Source organism: Bactrocera dorsalis, chromosome 5, assembly GCF_023373825.1.
Source record: "Bactrocera dorsalis isolate Fly_Bdor chromosome 5, ASM2337382v1, whole genome shotgun sequence".
NCBI lineage: Eukaryota > Metazoa > Arthropoda > Insecta > Diptera > Tephritidae > Bactrocera > Bactrocera dorsalis.
Window position 1 is genome coordinate 14,600,999 of NC_064307.1, and position 22,446 is coordinate 14,623,444.

General features: G+C 32.4%; 1 protein-coding gene and 1 long non-coding RNA gene across 5 annotated transcripts in view; both read left to right on the plus strand.

Moving 5' to 3' along the window:
- The window catches only part of LOC105227966 (supervillin), a 454,663-nt gene that overhangs the window by 30,934 nt on the left and 401,283 nt on the right, over nucleotides 1-22,446 (plus strand). The window contains exon 1 of one of the 4 annotated variants that reach the window (XM_049458882.1): nucleotides 18,729-18,888. The exons of the other annotated variants lie outside the window; for them this stretch is intronic. Within the exon in view, the coding sequence (XP_049314839.1) occupies nucleotides 18,874-18,888 (15 nt within the window). The 5' untranslated portion in view covers nucleotides 18,729-18,873. Of the gene's footprint in view, nucleotides 1-18,728; nucleotides 18,889-22,446 lie in introns of those variants that run through there. 4 annotated transcript variants of the gene reach the window in all.
- LOC125778969 (uncharacterized) lies at nucleotides 15,124-18,620 on the plus strand. The gene is made up of 2 exons (XR_007423061.1): nucleotides 15,124-15,763; nucleotides 17,953-18,620. It is a non-coding gene; the product is annotated as an uncharacterized LOC125778969 (long non-coding RNA).

Here is a 22,446-nt window from a genome sequence, read left to right on the forward strand (position 1 = left end):
GCTTCCGTATAGCTGAAATTTTTTGGTTTTGCCACAAGAAATGCATCTGTATGGCTATTTCAGCTTATTTTTCTTTGCGCTAACTTAAACTCAATAGATGATAGTACCCGAATTGCCCGCACTAACAGGTTCAAATCTTTCCCTAGATCTACCATACCTCAAGCTCCTGTTAAAAAGTAATTTTACTATTCTCCTAAACCACTCTATCCTTTACCCCCTTACAAAGCAGCATAGGGAAGCGCTTCTACACTTGTCTCGATTTCTAGCATCACGTTCGCTAATCACAGTACTAATTTTTCTAAACTGTTGCATGCTGCATAACACTTGCAACGTTTTTGTAACGTGAAAATATTTTGCTTAATCAACTCGTTGCCGTTGGGAGTGAGAAGTTGCTGAAGCTTTAAGCTTTCCGAATAGAAATTCGCATAGCGTTCCATTAAATACAGTTATGTAGAGCTATGCACCGAATTTGGGTATTCTCTGTTGCTTTCTTCTGGATAATAACTCAATTTGCCACAGCCTTGCGCTTGATTTGATAATTCACGGTCAATTTTCAAACTTCTACTTATTTCCGGACAAAATGAATTTCAACAAAATGTTATGTAATATTTATGTGTAAACAGATACGTATGTATATATATTTATTTAAAAACATACCTATAAATATTATTCTCAACTAAATTTTCTTATTCTCTCTTTACAGGTAAGTGCCTTTACTCTTCTACAAACAAACATATTTGTTTATTGATCGACATGCATTAATAGGCGTGCGTAAGTCAAATCTATATTACGGTACAATTTCCTGCAGTTTTATTTATTTAGGATAAGGAAGGAGAAACCCGAAACTAGCACAAACAAACATTGACTCATTTTCGCATAAAAATTATTGCAAGTAAATTCCTTAGAATGTGCGTAGATATGTACTTAGACGCCCGCAATTATGTACTTAGCTGTGTGCGGAAGTGACGTAATCGTCAATCACTTAGTGCCTTTAAGTATCACTTCCGTTGTTTGGCCTAAATTCGCTAAGCAAACAAGTTGATCGCATTTTCACAATAAAAGAAAAGCGGAAGCAGCAAAATTGCGCCTTACGCAGCAGTAAGGACTCCACGAAATTTCCGATAATTGCTTACCTGCAGTGACTTCCTTGTTTTCCAATCAATTTGAAAGGATATTTACTTGTACTTTTGTGTTTTTTTGTTCTTGCTTTTTCCGTTTTATTGCTTTTCGCTTTATGTCGACGCCGTTTCACTTATTGAGGAATGCGGCTGAGTAGTAAAAATTTAATTGTTTTAACGAAAATTTCCTTCAAATCTACTGAGAGATATTTTTGCTTTTAGTTATGTTCATTGGATTTTTAGATGTATTAAGTTTGCCGTTTAGTTCACCACACCTTAAGAAAACGGCAAATATCTTATAAAATATACATTTATATGTAAATGATCAACATGGCGAGCTGAGTCGATTTAGCTATGCCTGTCTGTATATAAGCGGTCTAGACCCTCAATTTTTGAAATATCGATCTGAAATTTTGCAGGCGTTATTTTGTTTTCAGGAAGCTTTACATTTGTGAGAGCCACCGATATCGGACCACTATAGCTTATAGTCATCATACAAACTGACCGATAAAAATCGAAGCCTTATATGGAAAACTTTTTTATTTGACAAAATATCCTGACGAAATTTTGCATAGGTTATTGTCCAAAGCAAAGCTTCAAATTCCGAACATAATATTCAGATCGGACCACTATAGCATATAGCTGTCATACAAACTGACCGCTCAAAATCGAATCCTTGTATGGAAAACCTTTTTATTTGACAAAATATCCTCACAAAATTTTGCATAGATTATTGTCAAAAGAAAAGTTACAATCTCAGAACATAATATTCAGATCGGACCACTATAGCATATAGCCGTCATACAAACTGACCGATCAAATTCAAGTCCTCGCATGGAAAACTCTTTTGTTTGTCAGCGTATTTGCACAAAATTGGACACAGGTTATTATCCAAGACATTGCTACAATCTTGGAACAAATTGTTCAGATCGGATCACCAGACCAGTTATATAACTAATCCATTTCCCCAGAGCTTCCATCGAATATTGTGTAAAAAATCCTATACTCGCTTTAAAGCCATCATTATTTCGGCTTAAACATCTCTTCAGCTATAAATGAAAACATTATTGTGAACGCATCTCAATTATGAAGCGTTTTTTATAGCCGATTATACTCTTATGCACACTCTAATCAGTGCTACTGTATGAAATGACGAATAATCTAAACAACACTAATCATTGCGCAAGTTGTTCAGCACGCAGTTAAATGAGTTGTGGTTTGAAAAAAGCTTTTAGCAAAGATTCAGTGTAATTTTATAGTTGCAGCATGCTGTGGCATGCATTACATCAACCCCTCAAGCAACAACAAACACTGTTTTTAGCCACCAGTCACATTTGCTGTCATTTGTGATCGCTCTGTTTATGGTTGCTCAGGTTTAGGAGTAAAAAAGTATACACCAATTTCCATACAAACACTCCCGGATTCCTGCTGAGTTTGCCTATTTGTCTGTGCGTTTAATTACCGCAATATTTTTGCGTTTTGCATTACCTGTTTTTTGGTAGTTCGCGCACAAAGTGTAAACATTACTTAAGAAATGCCCTCGGCGGCGACAGCAACTACCACTTGTTATACACATACATACATACATACATACGTCGCTTCTCTGCAGCATTGATGACGCGCCTAACAATCTTTAACCTGTCTGCCACAAGCCTGTGGCACGCATATGCAGACACCCCGCTCAGCTTGCGAAGCAGTGAAAACGCATTAGCGCGTCGTCCACTAAGCAATGCTGAAATATTATGAATATGCGCACACCTCAAATGACAGCAGACGCATTACGGCGTAGCTATTTTTATGCTCAGACGCAGAGTGGCACATAACCATGATGAAATTGAGTGAGTTGTTAGAGTTAGCAAATGCAAAGTGGTTGCAGTGGTGTCCCTAAGGTTGTTTTGCTTTTTCGTTTAAGTGCCTTTTTTTGTCAGATCTCTATTGAGCAATAAAGGGTTGAGAAATGAACAGACACTTAAGGTCATCTTCGGTAGTAAGTCTTTCATAATGAAATATAGATGTGAAATGGTTTGGTTGGCCTTTATGACTTTAAAATATCCTAAACCTTTCACTAGTTAGAAGCAAAGTTACTAATTCTAATTTTTAAGTTGGCAGTTTTACTTGATCTTATAGAATCCAAACACTTCATCAAAGTACGCATCAGCTTCGTATTCTGTTCAAGTAGTTCATATTTAGTAATTGACTATACTTGTAGCACTATTTTAGTAGCCTGTTAAGCACGTGTTTTTCAACAGCAACTGCACACAATATTTCTGAATATTTTTTGAAGGCCATTGAGTTTTTATTATTTTTTATTTTTTTTCTTTCTCATATTTTGTATTAGCGCTTCCTCAGAAGCCAAAAATTATATACAAAAATATATATATTTATTGTGCTCTACATATATGCCGGCAAATATTTTTTTGTGTGTGTCTGATACAGTGGAAGCCAAAAAATTATAACTTCTTTCGAAGAAACAATTGAAAACAATTCTTTTTTTTTAATTTACTGATAACTAGTAAAACAAGAAATTACGTTAACGTCAAGTTCACAGGATCATATTTTTTAGCATAAAAGGTTGTAAAAAGATATTCATCTTGATTTTGCCTTATCTGTTGGAATGACAGATGTATGCTATAGTGGTTCGATCATAATAATTCGTGCGAAGATTTTAGAGATGTTTTGAATAATAATACATGCCAAATTTCGTGTAGATGCCTGGACTTGAGTTGAGCGATCAGTTTGTATGACAGCTATATGATATATTGAACCGATCTGAACAATTTTATCGCAAATTTAACTGTTTTCTTTAACAAAAATCTATGCTTTGAGAAGATATCTTGTCAAATGAAAAAAATTTTCCACACAAGGACTTGAGTTTGAGCGATCAGTTTCTATCTCAAAAACTGAGGAACTAGCTTACATATTTGCAGACGAGCAGACAGTCCATGTATGGTTAAATTGACTCAGTTTCTATGACAGCTATATGCTACAGTCGTCGACTATCGACGGTTCTGACAAATGAACAGCTTCTTAGAAAGGAAAGGGCTAAAGGAAAAATTCAGATCGATATCTTAACAACTGATAGACCAGTTGGTTTTATACAGACCATGGACAGACAGTCCATGCATGGCTAAATCGACTTTGTTCCTCACTCTGATTATTTACCTACATTGTAAATTAATCATATATCATTTATAGTATATACGTTTTCTTTTGGTTGTTACGAACTCCGTAGAAAATATACCCCGTCCAGGGTTTAATGTTGTGGTATGTGTTTCTATCGTCCATCACTTTGAGATTTGACTCGTATTTTTATATTTATAATTTTCGAACTTCTACTGTACATACTATATAGTATATCGAAAATGTTTATTTTTTATATTTGTTTTTCTAAGTGTACAGAGAGCTACACATTCATTTATATCCATCAATTAATGAAACCCGTATGGTAGAAGCCATTTCTTTACTGAATTAACATAGTAAATATGATCTAATTTTATTCGAAATAAATTGTCTAGAGATTAGCTCTTGGAAATACATATGTATGTACAAACTATGGTATAATAATATATGTATATATTATGACAAAATAGTACCCGGAAATTGTAAATAAAAAGCAAAATATTTAATTATTCATCACTATTTATTTTTTCGCCTTCAAAGTAATCCCCACCGATCAACTGAAAATGGGTACCACGGAGCGTCAATTTCAGTTTGGCGAATAAGAAAAAAACACATCGAGCGAAATATAGTGAATACTGTGGTTAATCGATAGTAACGGGTGATTTTTTTGAGGTTAGGATTTTCATGCATTAGTATTTGACAGATCACGTGGGATTTCAGACATGGTGTCAAAGAGAAAGATGCTCAGTATGCTTTGACATTTCATCATGAATAGACTTACTAACGAGCAACGCTTGCAAACATTTGAATTTTTTACGAAAATCAGGTGTTCGGTTCGAAATGTGTTTATCGACAAATTTTGTTCAGCGATGAGGCTCATTTCTGGTTGAATGGCTACGTAAATAAGCAAAATTGCCGCATTTGGGGTGAAGAGCAACCAGAAGCCGTTCAAGAACTGCCCATGCATCCCGAAAAATGCACTGTTTGGTGTGTTTGTACGCTGGTGGAATCATTGGACCGTATTTTTTCAAAGATGCTGTTGGACGCAACGTTACGGTGAATGGCGATCGCTATCGTTCGATGCTAACAAACTTTTTGTTGCCAAAAATGGAAGAACTGAACTTGGTTGACATGTGGTTTCAACAAGATGGCGCTACATGCCACACAGCTCGCGATTCTATGGCCATTTTGAGGGAAAACTTCGGACAACAATTCATCTCAAGAAATGGACCCGTAAGTTGGCCACCAAGATCATGCGATTTAACGCCTTTAGACTATTTTTTGTGGGGCTACGTCAAGTTTAAAGTCTACAGAAATAAGCCAGCAACTATTCCAGCTTTGGAAGACAACATTTCCGAAGAAATTCGGGCTATTCCGGCCGAAATGCTCGAAAAAGTTGCCCAAAATTGGACTTTCCGAATGGACCACCTAAGACGCAGCCGCGGTCAACATTTAAATGAAATTATCTTCAAAAAGTAAATGTCATGAACCAATCTAACGTTTCAAATAAAGAACCGATGAGATTTTGCAAATTTTATGCGTTTTTTTTTTTTTAAAAGTTATCAAGCTCTTAAAAAATCACCCTTTACTTATTACGTTATTGGCTTTCAAATCGGTCACAATCGTATTTTTTTGAAAAAAATTCAGCTCTATCAGAACGGGTCGAGCAAGCATTTCATACCCAAAATATGTACCACAATTATTCGAACGGACTCGCGAGAGATGTTGAGCTCTCTTACCATCTCATGCTTGACGATTTTCAATCACCATATCCTTCACTTTTTTATTATAATATTTTCATCAGTTAAAGAGGTCGAAGATCGTCCAGAACCAGGCATATCTTCAACGATCTCTCGATATTTATATCCATTGTAAAAATCGCAACGCTCTACTGAAGTGTACCAACTTTAGCAGCTGCTGTAAACAAACTGGTTGACAGATCACGCTTATATTTGAGGTAGTAATTAAGGACAGTCCAAAACCAAATACCAAATTAGCGAATTACTTATTTTTGAAATATCATTTACCCGGGGAATTTAATTACGATTTCCGGATACTTTTAAATCACAATGTATATTAATATATGTATGTACGTAGTTAAACATTATACATGAGTATATATGTGCATAGAAATATATTAATATAGTAAATGTTCATCTGCTTTTCTCTCGTTCGCAATAATGACGTCAGCTCAAAAATAAAATATTTTTTTTTTTATATTTCACTGTTTCACGGAAGAAAGATGGGATCATTTATATCTTTGATGAGTTAAGCTGCTTGATATGTGATTTTTTCAGATATAAAAAATTAGTACAATATGCGAGCATTTTGTTTAAAAATATTTAATCAAAATATGCAGGGAAATACAGCCGATTTAAAAGTTAAGTCATGTGATTTACAGCGAACAAAAATTGTAAACCGCGTTCAATGAACTTTTTAATTGCTGGATCGGATGAAAGATTAAATTAAAATTTTGCGACAAAAATGTTCAATGAAAATTTTTTATGTGGTTTCACAGTCAGGTCAAGGTATAAAAGTCAGTACTTGATAAATAAATGTTGACATTTAACACTTTGACAGATGCTGAAATTTATTCTGACAGTTAATCTATAACTAGGGTGCTAAGCCAATGAAAAAATTTTTTTATTTTTTTCCCCCCTTCCAATTAGTGATACTGACTTTGAAATTTCCACGTGAAAATGATTCTATCTTAAATTAATCCCGTAGTGTGATAGTTTACATGAAGTTAAAGCCGACTTCACAAAGTTTTTTAGGAAAACCCTGTGATCTGCCTAATAAGTCCAAGAATTAGACTTATCAAAGTAACTTTTCTTGCGCGGTTAGAATCACACCATCTGATCAAAATTGACCCGGACTGACAAAAACTACATTTTCATGTAATATACATTTTTATTATTGCTTCAAAATAAGTAAGCCAACGCTTAATTCAATTTTCCATATATTTGATGCAAGCCTCGATTGTGATGGCCTTCACTGTTTTTAGGGAATTTTAGTATTTCAAGTTTGAACTCATTTTTGAAGCTCCTTTCGCCCTTGATAGACTATTTCGACGTTATATTCATAAATCCTCGTCACCAGTAATGATAGGTTTGGTAAATGTAGGGTTTAAGCACCTCTGTTGCGACCGCTGTTCGACATCGTTTTTGCAAAAGATTCAGGTCTTTTGGTCCGAGTCTGGCTTTGCACTCTTCATACCCAAAGCATTAACCAAATTGTCTTGAGTCATTCCAAAAGAGGTATTGAGTTCCTTTGCTATCTCTCTATTGCCAACACGAATATTTTCAAGCATATTTCTTTTACCTTTTTTGATTTGATCGTCATTAACATAGGCTTAAGGATGCCTCATATAAGACAAGTTTTCGATGACTTGAGAGATTGTATCAATGTAAGAAAAAAATTTATCAAATCGCTTTGCTCGCGTAAAATAAATCAGTCCGGGTCAAATTTGATCCTATGGTAAGCCTGTGGGTTAGGATTTTCAAAGCAACTTTTCTTGAGGAAGGCTTTAAGTAGAGTATAAAATATCCGAAAATATTCGGTTATACCCGAACTTGACTTTTCCTAACTTTTTATATATAAAATTTCAAGACTAGAAGTACATATGACATATAAAATTGATATGATTTATGAAAATATTGCTAATTTTCACACATCAACTCATAAATAGAACATATGTCCATTCCGCTAACATCTAACAACAACGGGAAGCTTTTCTTCGGAATGACTTCTAATATAAATCATTGCTTTGTCGCGGCTGCCATGAGAAGTTTTTCTTTCTATATAGTAGTACTAAAAAAATATATACATATGTACCTACATATAAACATGAAAAACATATGTTAACATTTGTGATTGCCCATGAATGAATTCGCAACACATTCGGCGATGTCTTATGACTCCACATACCATTGCCGATCTTTATTTACTAATACATATATGCTCCATAGTCTACGATTATTCGCTGCACGCTTAAAGTCTTCGAGACAAGCTTGCTTGATGCCGATCAGTTGCTTCACCACTTTTTGCCATAATAACTACGCGAGACATTTGTGGCATGCCACATGACGGTTGCTGCCGCTTTTTGCACTGCTGTTTGGCTCGCGGCGCGTATGGCAAAAATGGTAATTGACACACAGCCGTTTCCATCCTCCATCGGTCATTCGCCATACTCTTCTAACTCATTAAGAATGTTGCACGTACAGCGTGGCTAAATTATTATTTAAAGGCTGTTATATATGTGTCTGTGTGCGTGTATTTTATAGTCACTTTCCATTACTTGCGCCTCACCTTTATAATACGTGCCTTAACCCATTGACGATCTTCAATGAGCGGACGATTTAATTGCTCCCCTTCGGTGCAGCAGACGATCGCTTGCTCGTCTTCAGGTCAGTTGCGCACATATAATATACTATAATATATACTTATGTGTTTGTGCTCAGCTCTACAACAACATTTTTGTGTATATAAACAACTATAATAACAAGTAATTTTATAGCGCCAAAACAATGGTTTCGCTTTCGTTTAAACGCCGGCGGCAAAAATATTTTTTTTTTTGCTTTTGTACAAATAATTTTCAATCTTTTGTAGTGGCATAGCAATTACAGCATACATATATGCACATATAGTAAATATAGATCTCATCATGTACGTATGTACATACATACATATATGTCTGCATAGTTGCGTGGATATATGTATAATCAAGAGTTTTGAAAATCGGTAATTGTTTATGAGTATAAAAAAAGCACTAAAAATATTGCGAATATTAATGGAAAAGTAGTCAACACTCTGTTCAACATTTTGTGACATTTTGTTAGCCAGAAGGAACCTCAATTTACCATTTGATCAAATTTGACCGGGACTACCAAACCTATAAACTATACAAACTTTTATTATCGCCTTCAAAATAGGCTCCCGAGGCCAACTTTTAATCCACTTCTCCACTTACAGTTGTTATAACCCTAGACTGGGATGACCTACAGTTCCTTCAACAAATTTTTGGTTTTGTTCAGATCCGGTTCGTTTTTGGAGCGCCGTTCGCTTGATATTCGACAGTTTCGATATTATGTTCAAAAATGAAGTCTCGGAACTACAAATTTTGCGTTCGATGCATGTAGGGTCCTCATTTATGTTGTCAAACATTTCTTTTGCCACCTCTACTCGACGTCGTTTTTATAATGAGTTTTGATAGTAGTCTAGTATTGACAACTTTCTTACTCAAAACATTAACCAAAATGTGTTGAGTCGATCCATAAGCGATGTCCTCTGCTATCTCTTTGATCCCAACGTGACGATTTTTAAGCCCCGTTGCTTTAACTTTTTCGATATTATTGTCATTACCAGTAGTGGATGGACGACTAGTAGAAAGCAAGTTTTCGGCGACTTCATGATCTTCACCCAATATTTTCTGCCTTTCAATAACTATTGTGTTCCAGTCTAGGTCAAATTTGATCATATCGTTAAATATTTACTATAGTTCCCCAATTTTGATAATGTTAGATCGTCGAAAAACAGTCCTTGGGAGGACAAAATATGGGCCAATTTTGATATCGTAGAACCCATTGTCGTGGGAATTCAGCATAACTTTCATCAAACGCTTTGTACCACTCAAATACTTGAGTTTCTAGGCAAGTCCGGCTCAAATTTGATCATATGTATATCAAATTGTACTAACGCTTTTTTAATAAATTGGGAGGAAACTTTACTCTAAGTACACCGAAACGATCGTTTCTCAACCCATATAACCTACAAATCTCTGTAGTATCCTTAATTTTTCTCATCAGTATTGTCTTGGGTTAATATCTATAGCTCTTTGAAGGGACTATCACGCCAATTTTCTCTCTGTTCTGAATTGTGTTCTTGTATTCGAACGAAAGACACATTTGCTGGTTGTTTCCCTGTAGATTTCAGTGGTTTGACAACTTTTAAAAATTTCCAGTTCTAGGAACCATATATCGCTGACTTCTAGATTATACTTCATAAAGTTTTACGAGTGTAATTTTCTTTCTAAAAGCTTAACTTTGTATGGAGTGATATCTTCTATGAAAAATAGAGAGATAATTTTATCTCACTGTTTTTGGAATAAATGTCATGATCACAGGCTGGATGTGATTTGGTGGAATCTCACAACAAATATCAAATTAAACATTTAATATGGATAATAATTTCTGGATCGACAATTTAGTCAAACTCAGAATCGTTGGAGCCTTACCAGCCATACTAGATAGGACCCATATAACACCGGAGTGAATACTCAAATACAATTATCAAGCTCTGAATCTGCGGCATTTGATTACTCTCCCACTTTGCAGACGTCTCAAACTATCCAAATGCATTATTACCACTCCACTGTCGGAGTAAGTGAGTACATGTTGGGCAACACGTCATTAACTATTTTGACATCTCGACTCGGTCGCGCTCGTACGCGCCACTGTGCGCTTAGAAATTCCGAAGCAAATTGGCAACACTACCACTCCAGCCTGCAATGCGTAGCCAATGCGTTTGCCTTAAGCAGACAGACAGCGCGAACCGCCTCTCTGCCGGCAGGTTTGACAGCCACTTTTGCCACAGTTTCCGCCTCTTTAGGCAAGCCAGACGCATAAAATTGCGCAAAAGCGCGCTGCCCAGATCGGCGAAGCCAGTTTTCATGAGATGAGATTGGTATTAAAAAAATTCGAAATAAAAGAAAATTTACGAAAAAAAGTGAACTGAATGAAGACCGAAAAGCGGGCTTTGATAGTCAGTCAGTTTGTCGCAACAATGTGGCATATAAATGCTTTTATATGTGCTATTCATATGTATGTAAAGTTATATATGTACATATGTGTGTGAGTGTGTGGCCTGCTGGCCAAGTTTCACTCTCGATCGGAACGCCTTGAATGCGTGCAAAGAAAAGTAAATGAAATGAAATGCCTTTTGTGGCATTTTGTTGGTGGGAGGCTGCGAAGAATATCTTGGCTTGAATGATATTAGTTGTTGTTGTTGTTTTTATACCCTGATAAGAGTATATTAAATTTGCTACGAAGTGTGTAACACACAGAAGAAACGTCGGAGACCCCATAAAGTGTATATATAAATGATGAGACTGACGAGCTGTGACGATTTGGCCTGATCCGCCTGTTTATACGTGATCTATTCTTTTAGTTTTTGTTGAGATATAGATTTGAAATTTTGCACGCGTCATTTTCTTACCGAGAAGTTGCTCTTATGTCGGAAACATCGATATCGGACCACTATAGTATATAGCTGCCATACAAACTGATCGTTGAAAATTAAATCCCTGTATGGAAAATTTTTTTGATTGACGAGATATCTTCACGAAATTCGTCATGTCTTATTGTCCCAGGCAACGCTACAATATCCGTAGAAATTGTTCAAATCAAACCACTATAGCATATAGCTACCATACAAACTGGCCGATCAAAATCAGGATGAAGATCTTTTTAGGCCTTTTTCTGCTATAAAAATTCACCTGTATAGGGTATAATAGCTACGGTGCAGACGAAGTAAATGTTTATTTTTGTTGCTTTTGTATTTACTGACTGCTTGAGGAAACCAAGGTATGTCTGTATCGAGGTTTCTGGTATAAATTCATAAGTATATGCAGATGTTTTGTTGTTTTTATTGTTATTGTTGTTATTATTATTATTGTTGTTGTTATTATCTTTATTGTTGTTATTTTTTCTGTTGTTGCAATAAAACATGTTGCCAAACTAGTTACTTAAGCAATCAAGCGACGTGTGTGTGCAATGCAGGAAATTCGCCGAAGGCGGCAAAGCCAACCATGATCAGCCCCACTTGTTTGTTGCTACTTGCTGTTGTTGCAAGCAAAAATGTATGCGAAGTACACGTGTACACCTTTATTAGTACACACATTTGCATTTACGCTCATGTTTTCATGTGCCTCTCATTCATGTTCATGATTTTGCGAATTTCATTTTAAAGCGATGATTGGCAATTTGTAAGTGAAATGTTGGCGATAAGACAATCGCGATTAACCGCAGTTGCGATCATGCGGCGGACCACACTTAACTGCCATAAGCATTATGTAGGCACAGCAAGAAATGTGAAAAAAAATCGGAAAAAACTTGAAGAAGTAGGAAAAAAGTGGCTTGCCGCAACCAATTGTTGTACGTGTTGCGGAAATTTCTCATTTCACTGTGCCGCGCGAAGTGCTGAGCCGCCCGGCTATCTAAGACATAACAAAAACAAAATAGTTTCCAACAACACTTTGTGCCAGCAAAGACTGTATAATTTCTATTTTTTTACTCCTTTTTATTCTTCATTTATCTCTTATTACCCTTTCTTTCGCTTTTTTCCAATCATTCATAATTTCTTTAGGCCTACAAAAGCTTACTTGCACACACACACACATACATACCCGCATAAATGTGTCATTTGTGGTAGGTTAGTTTGTGGCATGCCACATGCGTACAGTAATGCCGTCAGCATGCGGTGAATGGCAAGACAGGATGTGTTGCCTATACTTCGGCATCTTTTTATGTGAAAGTATGCGCTTTTGAAGTGCTCAGTATTGTATGCAGGCTGCATGCGAAACTCACTGCTGTTTGGTGGCGGGCTTTCGGGTGGCTTTGTTCATGCAACATACTTTATTTATTAGAAAGGAGGTTTTTTTAAATAATTTTTTTTTTTAGATAAGCTGTAGTAGGTAGGGTGTTGTTGTTGTAAATTATTAAATATTATTCACAGCTTATATTATTCTCCACTCAGTTTTAAATTTACGGCCCTTCAATGGGGAGGATATACATATGTATGTATGAAGAATATCATACAAAAAATATTATAAATTATATAATTTATAAATAAATTAAATTTAAAAAAATACGTGATCGCACATCAGCTTCCAAAGTTTGCTTTCAAACATACTAAAAAAGTAATGTAAAATACGTTCGTATCAAAAAAATCAAATCTTTCCAGTAATTGTTGCGCAACAATGTTTATTGTTACCTCGCAACATGTTGCAGCGCTCATCAAACAAGTGGTTGTGTTGTATTTCCATTTTTTGTTTACATTGCGGTTCGTAGGTAGCCGCCGAACACGTTGCAGGTTGTGTTTTGTTTGAAATCTAAGAAAATAATGAAGTACACTCAAAAAAATTTGTGAGATAAAAAAAATAATTCTTTTAACACTCATATTTTTGACCTGAGGTTGTGCAGTGCGAGTCGTAGCTTCAATTTTAAATATGAAGACCACAAATAATTATGCGTTTAGAGTAAACATTCTAGCTCCCAGCCATAAAAAAATGGAATAAAAAATACGTTTCTTCTAACAACGTCTGATCGGCAACTCATTCTGAAAGCATTATTCCTTAGATAACCCGGCTGACGAAAAAACGCAATCATGTATTTTAGTACATTTAATACAAATATTTATTATCGCCATCAAATTAGGTTGCTTTTGAGCCATTATATGCCATAGCTTAACTATATTTTCCTTACACTTGGTGTAAGCCTTGGCTGGATTGACCTTTAGTGCATTTGACCGAAAGACTTTGGCTTCTACATGGGCTCATGTCGCGTTCCCTCAAGCGGATTTCGCACTTTCGAAAACAGAAAATACTCTTAGGGAGCCAAATCTGATGGCTGAGCGATGACACTCGTTTCGTGTTTGCTAAAAACATCAGTAACAATCATGACAGAATGTGAAGATGCATTATCTTGGTAAAAGATCCAAAAATTTGCTGCCTACAAATCTAGTTGTTTAAGACAAATTGCTTCAGTAGACGCCTCAAAACGGTCAAGTAGTATTTTTAATGATTTTAAGACCCTGCGGAACGAAGTCTGGAGAATCACACTGAAGTAGTAAAAAATGATGAACATCACATAGTTTTTTTGTTTTTGGCTTTGTTGGGCAGTTTCGTTGTCATAACCTTAATTCCACGTCTTGTAACCGGTAATGGTGCGTTTGGTGAATGTAGAGTTCTCAGCTACGTTATCAATCAGAATGTGTTAAGTGGATCATTAAAGATGTTGAAATGCTTTACGATCTCACGTAGGTTTTCAAGCACTGTTTCTTGTATAAACAGCGGCTGATGGATGCGTCGCATGCGACAATTTCTCGATAAAGGTCGTTCACAGAATGCTTTGTGCTATTCAAATACTTCAATATAATCTGATGTTAACTTACAAAAAGTTCTTATAAGAATTTTGGAAAGATTTCGATAATTCTAAATTTTCCCAATTTTTTATTTTTGAATATTATTGATATATATTTTTTTCATATATTTATAATATAATTGTAATTCTATATCTAACTTTGCTATAATATATCGATTAGCGTTCTGTATAATTGTTTAAAATCATTATTGAAAACTGGATTTAGCTGGTTCATCTAGAAATTGACTCGAGACTGGAATAAAAATACTTTGAGAGGCCTGAGTCAGCTCGTTAAGAAAACTTTGTCGAAAGGAATGGCTTTAAGGCAATAGATCCATATAAAATTTAGAATCACAATTATACATAGACTAATGCGGTATCGATGCCAATAAAAAAAGAAGACGAATGGAGTATTACTAACTGATCAGTTTGCTTAGAAACTTTGTTAAAATTTGCTTTTCTCAAGACGACAATATTTTCATCAAGTACTGAGTGCTTTCTGCAATTTTTAATATCGAGAAAGTATAAAAATATAGAAAAAATATTCATCGATTCGGTTTGCGTGCCCATGAACCAGTCCGAATCATTTCTGATCAGATGCTAACAATACAATATTAAATAACATAAACAGGGAAAAGTAATGAGGCACTAAGTACATACAATTTTTATTTCCAAAAAAAATTGTAAAAATTCTTGCAACTTTGTAACTAAAATTATAATTAATAAATATGTCTGTCAAACATATATCTATGTATATCGAAAATGTGCCAGCTACATCTGCTCTTAACTAATTCAAGTTCAAACAAACATTATACAATACATTATGTTACGATGGATATTGACTTTGAATATAGACAAGGAGAACAAAATAAACAAAATTTTATCATCTGGATTATGTCACATTCCTCGAAAATTAAACAACAGCGAAAGGCAAAAAAATCACAAAAAATATTATAGCGAAGCAACTCAGCTTATCTCTGATCAGCAAGCAATTAACGCTAATGGACATACAATTAAATGCCTTAGTCAACAAATGATACATGAAAATATGTACTCTGAAAAAAAAAAACAGACAACTCCTCAGCAAACAAAAAAGAAAAGCAAATAGTAAAAAAATCATCTAAATATCAAGGCATGTTTTATCAAAGGATCACCGAAACATATTCCTCAAAAATTCAAAATTTAAAACGATAATCACAACAACACTTCAAAATAGTTTTTATCGCCTTCGAACCGTAACGAACATGTTTGAGTGCGAACCGTTGCAACACGAACGAGTCAAAAGAAAAATACTCAATTGCTAATGGGGGCTCGTTGCCGCGCCGCTGCTTGTTGGCGCGACTTACTTGAGTTGGAAATTTATTCCACAGTAAACCGCGGTAAGGAAAGGTTCGTCGAACGAAAGTAGACGCAAGAAAATTCATAAAAAATTAAGAAATTTCAAAATAAATGCCAAAAAGCTGATAAAATGTTGAAAAAACCTAAGAAAGCTAAAAAATAAATATATGTATGTCATTAAAGTGTTAAGAAGTTGGTGATAAAATTAGTAATGGCAACAGAACAAGTACTGACTGAGAGACGTCGCGAAATAGTCAAAGCAAACGCGCTAAAAATGTGAAGAATTACTGAATATTTTAAGAAATGCAAAACAAACAGAAATATGTGAATGAAAGTCTTGCATAAATGCCTTTACAAGACAACAACAGAGTGCATAGCAACCCTGTAGGCGCTAACATATGAAAGATAAAACAATAACAATGCTTGTTTACCACTGTTTGATCGATAGTAAATGTGTTTAAGGGAATTTCACCTGCGTTCATGCATAGTAATGAGCGTGAAGAATTGCTGGGAAAAAAGTTGAAAATCTGAAATATGTACAAAGTAACTGTTCAGTGTTGTGACAGCTATTTGATGATGTAAAAAAAGTTAGAGATAAAATAATTAGCTGCAGCGCTAGTTAAAAAATGCTAAAAAACCCTAATTTTTTAATTAAAATTAAATATTAAAAATTAAAAATTTTTAAAATATCGAAATCGAAGGAATAACAGTAAAACTGTAATCAACCAAGTTCAGTGGAAAAATATAATTTAAAAAAATAAATTAAAACAAAATTATGCATAAAATATGTTAAAATATGTTTATTTGTGTTATAAAAAATTAAATGAAAAATTTAAATTAATTAAAAAAATTAAAAGTTAATTAAGAAAATTAAAAAATTTTAATTAATTGAAAAATTTAAAAATTAGTAAGAAATTAAAATTGTTTAAATTAATGGGTTTAAAAATTTAAAATATAATTAAAAATTTACAAACTAATTAAGTAAATTAAAAATAATTTTAATTAAGAAAATTAAAAATTCTTGTAAAAAATATAAAATAAATCTTAATTAAAAAATTTAAAAATGAATTTTAATTAATGAAAAAAATTATAAAATTAATTTTAATTAAGAAAATTAAAAAATAATTTTTATTAAGGAATTTAAAAATTAATTTGAATTTATTACATTGAAGAAAACTTCAAGCAAAGCAACAATTTTTGCAGAAAACAACAAAAATACAGTACAAAGACGTGCCTTATTGAGGTAGCCGACTAGCCTGATTACAACATCTGTTATATGTTGCAATAAACGAATAGCGGCCAGCGACAGTGAAACGAACAGTATTTGTGCTAATGTTATGTCAAAACAAGTCAGTAAAACAACAACAACAAAGAAATAATGTGCGAATATAGAGGAACACACGACTGAGCTGCCAAATTTTGTTAAAAGCCCTCAGCCGGAAGCTATTAGATGAAAGCCAATTGGTCTGCAAGCAATTAGAACACAAGCAAAAATATAAAAAAAATTAAAATTATTTAAATAAAAATTCAAAAAGCGAAACACAAAAAGACAAATTTGAAAAATAAAAGAAAAAAATTAAAGTTTAAAATAATAAAAAAAAATTCAAAATAAAGAAATTAAAAAAATAAAACAAATTTCAAAAATTCGAAAGATTAAAAAAATTATAAAAAAATTTTAAAATAGAAAACTTAAAATAATTTGAAATAATTAAAATAATTTCAAAAAAATTAAATAAAGTTAAATAATTAAAAACATTTAAAAATGTTTAATTAATAAAATTAAAATAATTTGAAAAAAATTAAATAATTTTAATTAATTAAAAAATTTTAAATAATTAAAAAAATATAATTATAATGAACATGCAATTTTAAAATAATTAAAAGTGTCTACACGCAAAAATATCAAATTCGCCAAACAAACCACAACTAAATTTTTTTAATTTTTATTTCCCAACTCTAACAACTGTTCGCTGCGACTTGCCGAAATTATACGCGTCTGCATAATTTCGTTTAATGTCGCCAGTTGAATAACAAAATACGAGTTTTAAGCAAAAATTCTAATTGAAATTCAAAACACACACACACATACATACAAATAAAAGTTAATGTGAAGAAAATGAATTCGATTGGCAAGCAAAATTCAAACGCTTAAATCGCTTGCTGCGCCAAGGCAAAGTGATAATTGAAGCAAAACAAAACCGTTTTATTTTTTTTTAATTTTTATTAATTTGCCGTTATAGTTTTCCAAATAGCAATAACGAATCGCATAAGCAACACACCGCAACGCGAGAAACAGTTTTGAAAAAAGTGCTTAAAATCAGTGCACACTTAAACCTAAAAGGCAAACAGGCCATGCCGCGCACAAAGCGCAACAAAAGTTAATAATTTTTTATGCAACAACGAAGAAAACGCCAAAGTTGCATGCAACACAAACGCGATAATTGCAATTGAATGCGCTGCAAAGCAAATAAACTGTGAATATAAAAGCAAAATAATTGCATTACAACGATAACAACAACAACAATAACAAATTGCAACTGCAACAAGTGCCACAACAGTGTGGCATGCATGCATTTCAGAGCGCAACAGGCAGTGCATAAAGCAAGTGTAATAATAATAACAACAATAACAATTGTGAATAAAAACACAGCAACATTGCCCTCAATAATTGACCATAAGTAAAACAGCAACAGCAACAACAATAGCAATACTAATACAAGCCAAAGGGATTTCAGTGCAAAGTGTTAACTTTGGCGATTGTTGGCAAAGTCAGCCAGCGTTGGAAAATACATATTTATTGTGCATAATATGCTATGTGACTGAGCGTATGTACATATTTCCGGCGACAAGTGTCACACAATTCGTGCTACAAACGTGCAACAAACGCGAATGCATGCTGCAACATTAATAACAGCGAAAAAAAATACTGAAAAAATAAATATTATAAAAAATAAACCAAATTATAATAAAAAATAAAAAAAAATAACAACAAAATTTTTAAAAAAAATAATTAAAAAAAAAATAATCATTTAAACCAAAAATATTTCATTTCACAAAAAGTCACGCAAAGCTGTACAACTTAGCAGTGTAGTATTACAACAACAACAATAATAAATCTCAACTAGCAAATTTTTGCTGAGAAAACATCATAATCATACAAAATGTATCTGATACAGGTGAGCTAGACACACACACATACCTACATTCATACACACCTATACACATATACAGCTATACACTCATACAAGCTCATGCATTCGCCCAAAATTGAAATAAAATTTTGTTTTTCTTTTGCATTTATGTAAGCAAATTTTAGCAGCCACGCAATGTTTACACATTTCATACCCACACACACACACAAGCATCTGTAATTGCCCGCTGGCTTTCTTTCACACGTTCGCCGCCGTTTACGTGCCAAATCCGCCGCTCGCCGTAAAATTGCGAGTTCGTGTTTTTCTTTCATTTATGCAAGTGAATTATTTGCTAAACAAATTTCCTATCGATTTACATATTTGTTTGTTTGCGTGTTTCGATATTAACTATGCATAGCCGAGTGCGTTCGGCTGCATGGATCAACGATTTTTGGCGCAGTGGTTATAGTGGTTATCGTTGCGCATTCGTAAAATTTGAGTATACATACTTATATAATTCGTATTTGTATAATGTTTGTAAAATATATAGATTTTTAGCAGGTCTGATGTACTAATTTCCATAATTTTAGAAGCTGGGACTCGCATCTATAATTTTGATTTCCATTGGTCCCTCTAAACATACGCGATTTAGTCTTTCAGTTCTTGCGATATCGATCTGAAATTTTGCACATGTTTTTTTCACCCCCAGAAGATGTTTATTGTTCAGAATCACCAATATCGGACCATTATAGCATACAGCTGCCGTACAAACTGTCTGATTGAAATCAAGTTCTTGTATGGAAAACTTTTTTGTCTGACAAGATATCTTCACGAAAGTTGGTATAGGTTATTGTCCAAGCCAGGTTTACAATCTCCGAAGATTTTGCTCATATCGAACTACTATAGCATATAGCTGTCATACAAAGTGATTGACCAGAATCAAGATAAATATTTTCTTATACCCTTTTATGTTATAAAAATTTCAGCTGTGAAGGATATTTGTGCTTACAGAATCAAAACTATATGTTTATCTTTCCGGAAATACCATACAATGTATTTTAGTTTTCTTTAAATTATATTACAGGTCCTTCCTCACTGAACAAAATTTTAAACTCAAAGTAATATTTTCATTAAGTAGATAACCTTAGCCATGTAATTCTTTAAGAAAGTAGAAAAATAACTGTCGCTGAACTAACGAGGTGAGTAACCTAAAATCGGTTATTTTTACCAGATAAACAGGGTGGTTTAAAAGTTGAGCTTCTTCAGCTCTAGCGCCGGAATATAATTGATATCTTAAATCATATTTTAACAGTGTTTAGCATTATTTTGACATTCGCTTGAGATGTGAGAGTAGAGATCTTATAATCTATTTACATATTATATCATTCAATCGAAATCGAAAGCCTTCCTAGATGGATTGCGTATCGAGCCAATCTAAGAGCACTTAGGTACATATAAAAGCCATAATAAACTAAAATTAATTGATGAATAAGAAATAGTAGAAAGTTTAGTTTAAATCAGCTGCTCCGTTCTCCAAAACTTCCGTTCTGTAGGGACGGATTCTGAAAATTTGTATTAGTGGTTATAACTCTTGCTACATAAAACATGTTGAACCGGTGCAAACTTGAGTAGCAAGGAAATATATTTTACTAAAAATAAACAATTTGTCTCTTAACAGCAATTAATTTATACTTTAGTAACAATTTAGATATACTATACATATGATGATATGCATATGCAAATAACTATGAAACTGTTGTGCTACATCGAGCAATTGCTTATTCGACTGTAACATTAGTTGAAATACATTTGCGCATGCGCATTCAACAAATGCAGGGAAGGAAATTTTATTGTCAATATGTACACGATTACGTGCGTGCATGTACAAGCTGCAATTGCAGTATCTACATATATAATCATGTTGTATTGTAATGTAATGCATACCAATATATCAATTTTATTGCTGGCATTGAGATAATAACGGTTGGGTCGACTGAATTTGAAGTGCAACTGCTTATTAACGGGCTTTAAGTAAGATAATATACATGTATGTATGTTTGAAAATACAATATATCAGTAAATGGATACAAATATTGATACAAACTGTGTATATAAATTTCCTGATATTTTCGCTTATAATACTTTTTCAAATATTTTGTTTCTACTTAAATTTTTTTTTTTATTTTTAATTTTAAATTTAAAATTACTTATTTTTGTTTTTTATACAAAAATTTTTTTGGTTTTTACTTTTCAAAATTTTTTATATTTTAATTTTAAATTTAAAATTATTTATGTTTTTGTTTTATTCAGAAATGTTTTTTTTTGTTTTTTATTCAAAAAATTGTTTTTTTTTTGTTTTTACTTTTCTAAACTTTTTTTTTATTTTAATTTTTTAGATTGCTTTTAATAATTAAAAATTTTCATGCATTTTTTTCATTTTCTTTAATTATTTTTTATTATATATTTTAATTTTTTTTTATATATTTTTGACATTATATATACTTTTTTGTTTTTCATTTTTTTTTATTTTAATTGCTACATATTTTTATATAAATATTTTTGTTTCTTAATTTTTAATTTTTTTTTTGTAATTTTAAATTTAAATTTATTTATTTTTTTTTTATTTAAAATTGTTTTTTTTTTGTTTTTACTTTTAAAAATTTTAATATACGTACATATACTATATATTTTGTTTAATTTCAAAAATAGCTTTTTAAAAATTAATTTTTCTTAATTTTCTAAATGACAACTTTTTTTATAATTTTTTTACATTTTTGTATATTTTTTAAAAATATTAATATACTACATATTTTTTTTTAATTTTTTAAAATTTCTTTTCCTTAATTTTCGAAATGACAACTTTTTTATAATCTTTTTACATTTTTGTATATTTTTTATAATATATTATATATGTATATATTATTTTTTGGTTCCATTATTTTTGATTTTAAAATTTGTTTGTTTTTACTTTTAAAAACCTAAATATTTAATTTTTTTAGTTTTTTAAATTGCTTTTAATAAATTTATTTACTTTAATTTTTTATTTAATTACAGTTTTTTTTATAAATTTGGTTTTATTTTGTATTTTAAATTTTTATACACTTTTAACATCATAATACTCATATATTTATTTTTTACTTTTTTTAATTTTTTTTTTAAATTTTTTTTTTAATTTTTTTTTTAATATTTTTTTCTTAATTTTGAGTTTATTTTTTAACTTTAATTTTTTATCAAAAAAAAATGTCATAATATTTAATTTATTTTTTTGCCACAATTTTTAGTGCCATAAAATATTGAAAATTTTTAATTTCATGAATTTTTTAAACTCAACATAAATTACAATAATCATAATATTTTGGCATAAAATTATTAATGAGTACAAATTTTTGTCTCTGTATACACATACAAACACATGTTCGTCAGTATGTTCGCGCTATGTACGTGTGTCTATAAAAAAGTGTATTTTCTCGCCTATTTTTTTACAGCGCTCCAACAGTGACAGTGACAAGTGTAGTGCTTCATGTCAATGACATTTAAAAATAACAAAATCCTCAACAACTAAAAGTAGATTTTTAAGTGATTTTTTTACAACACTTTAAATTT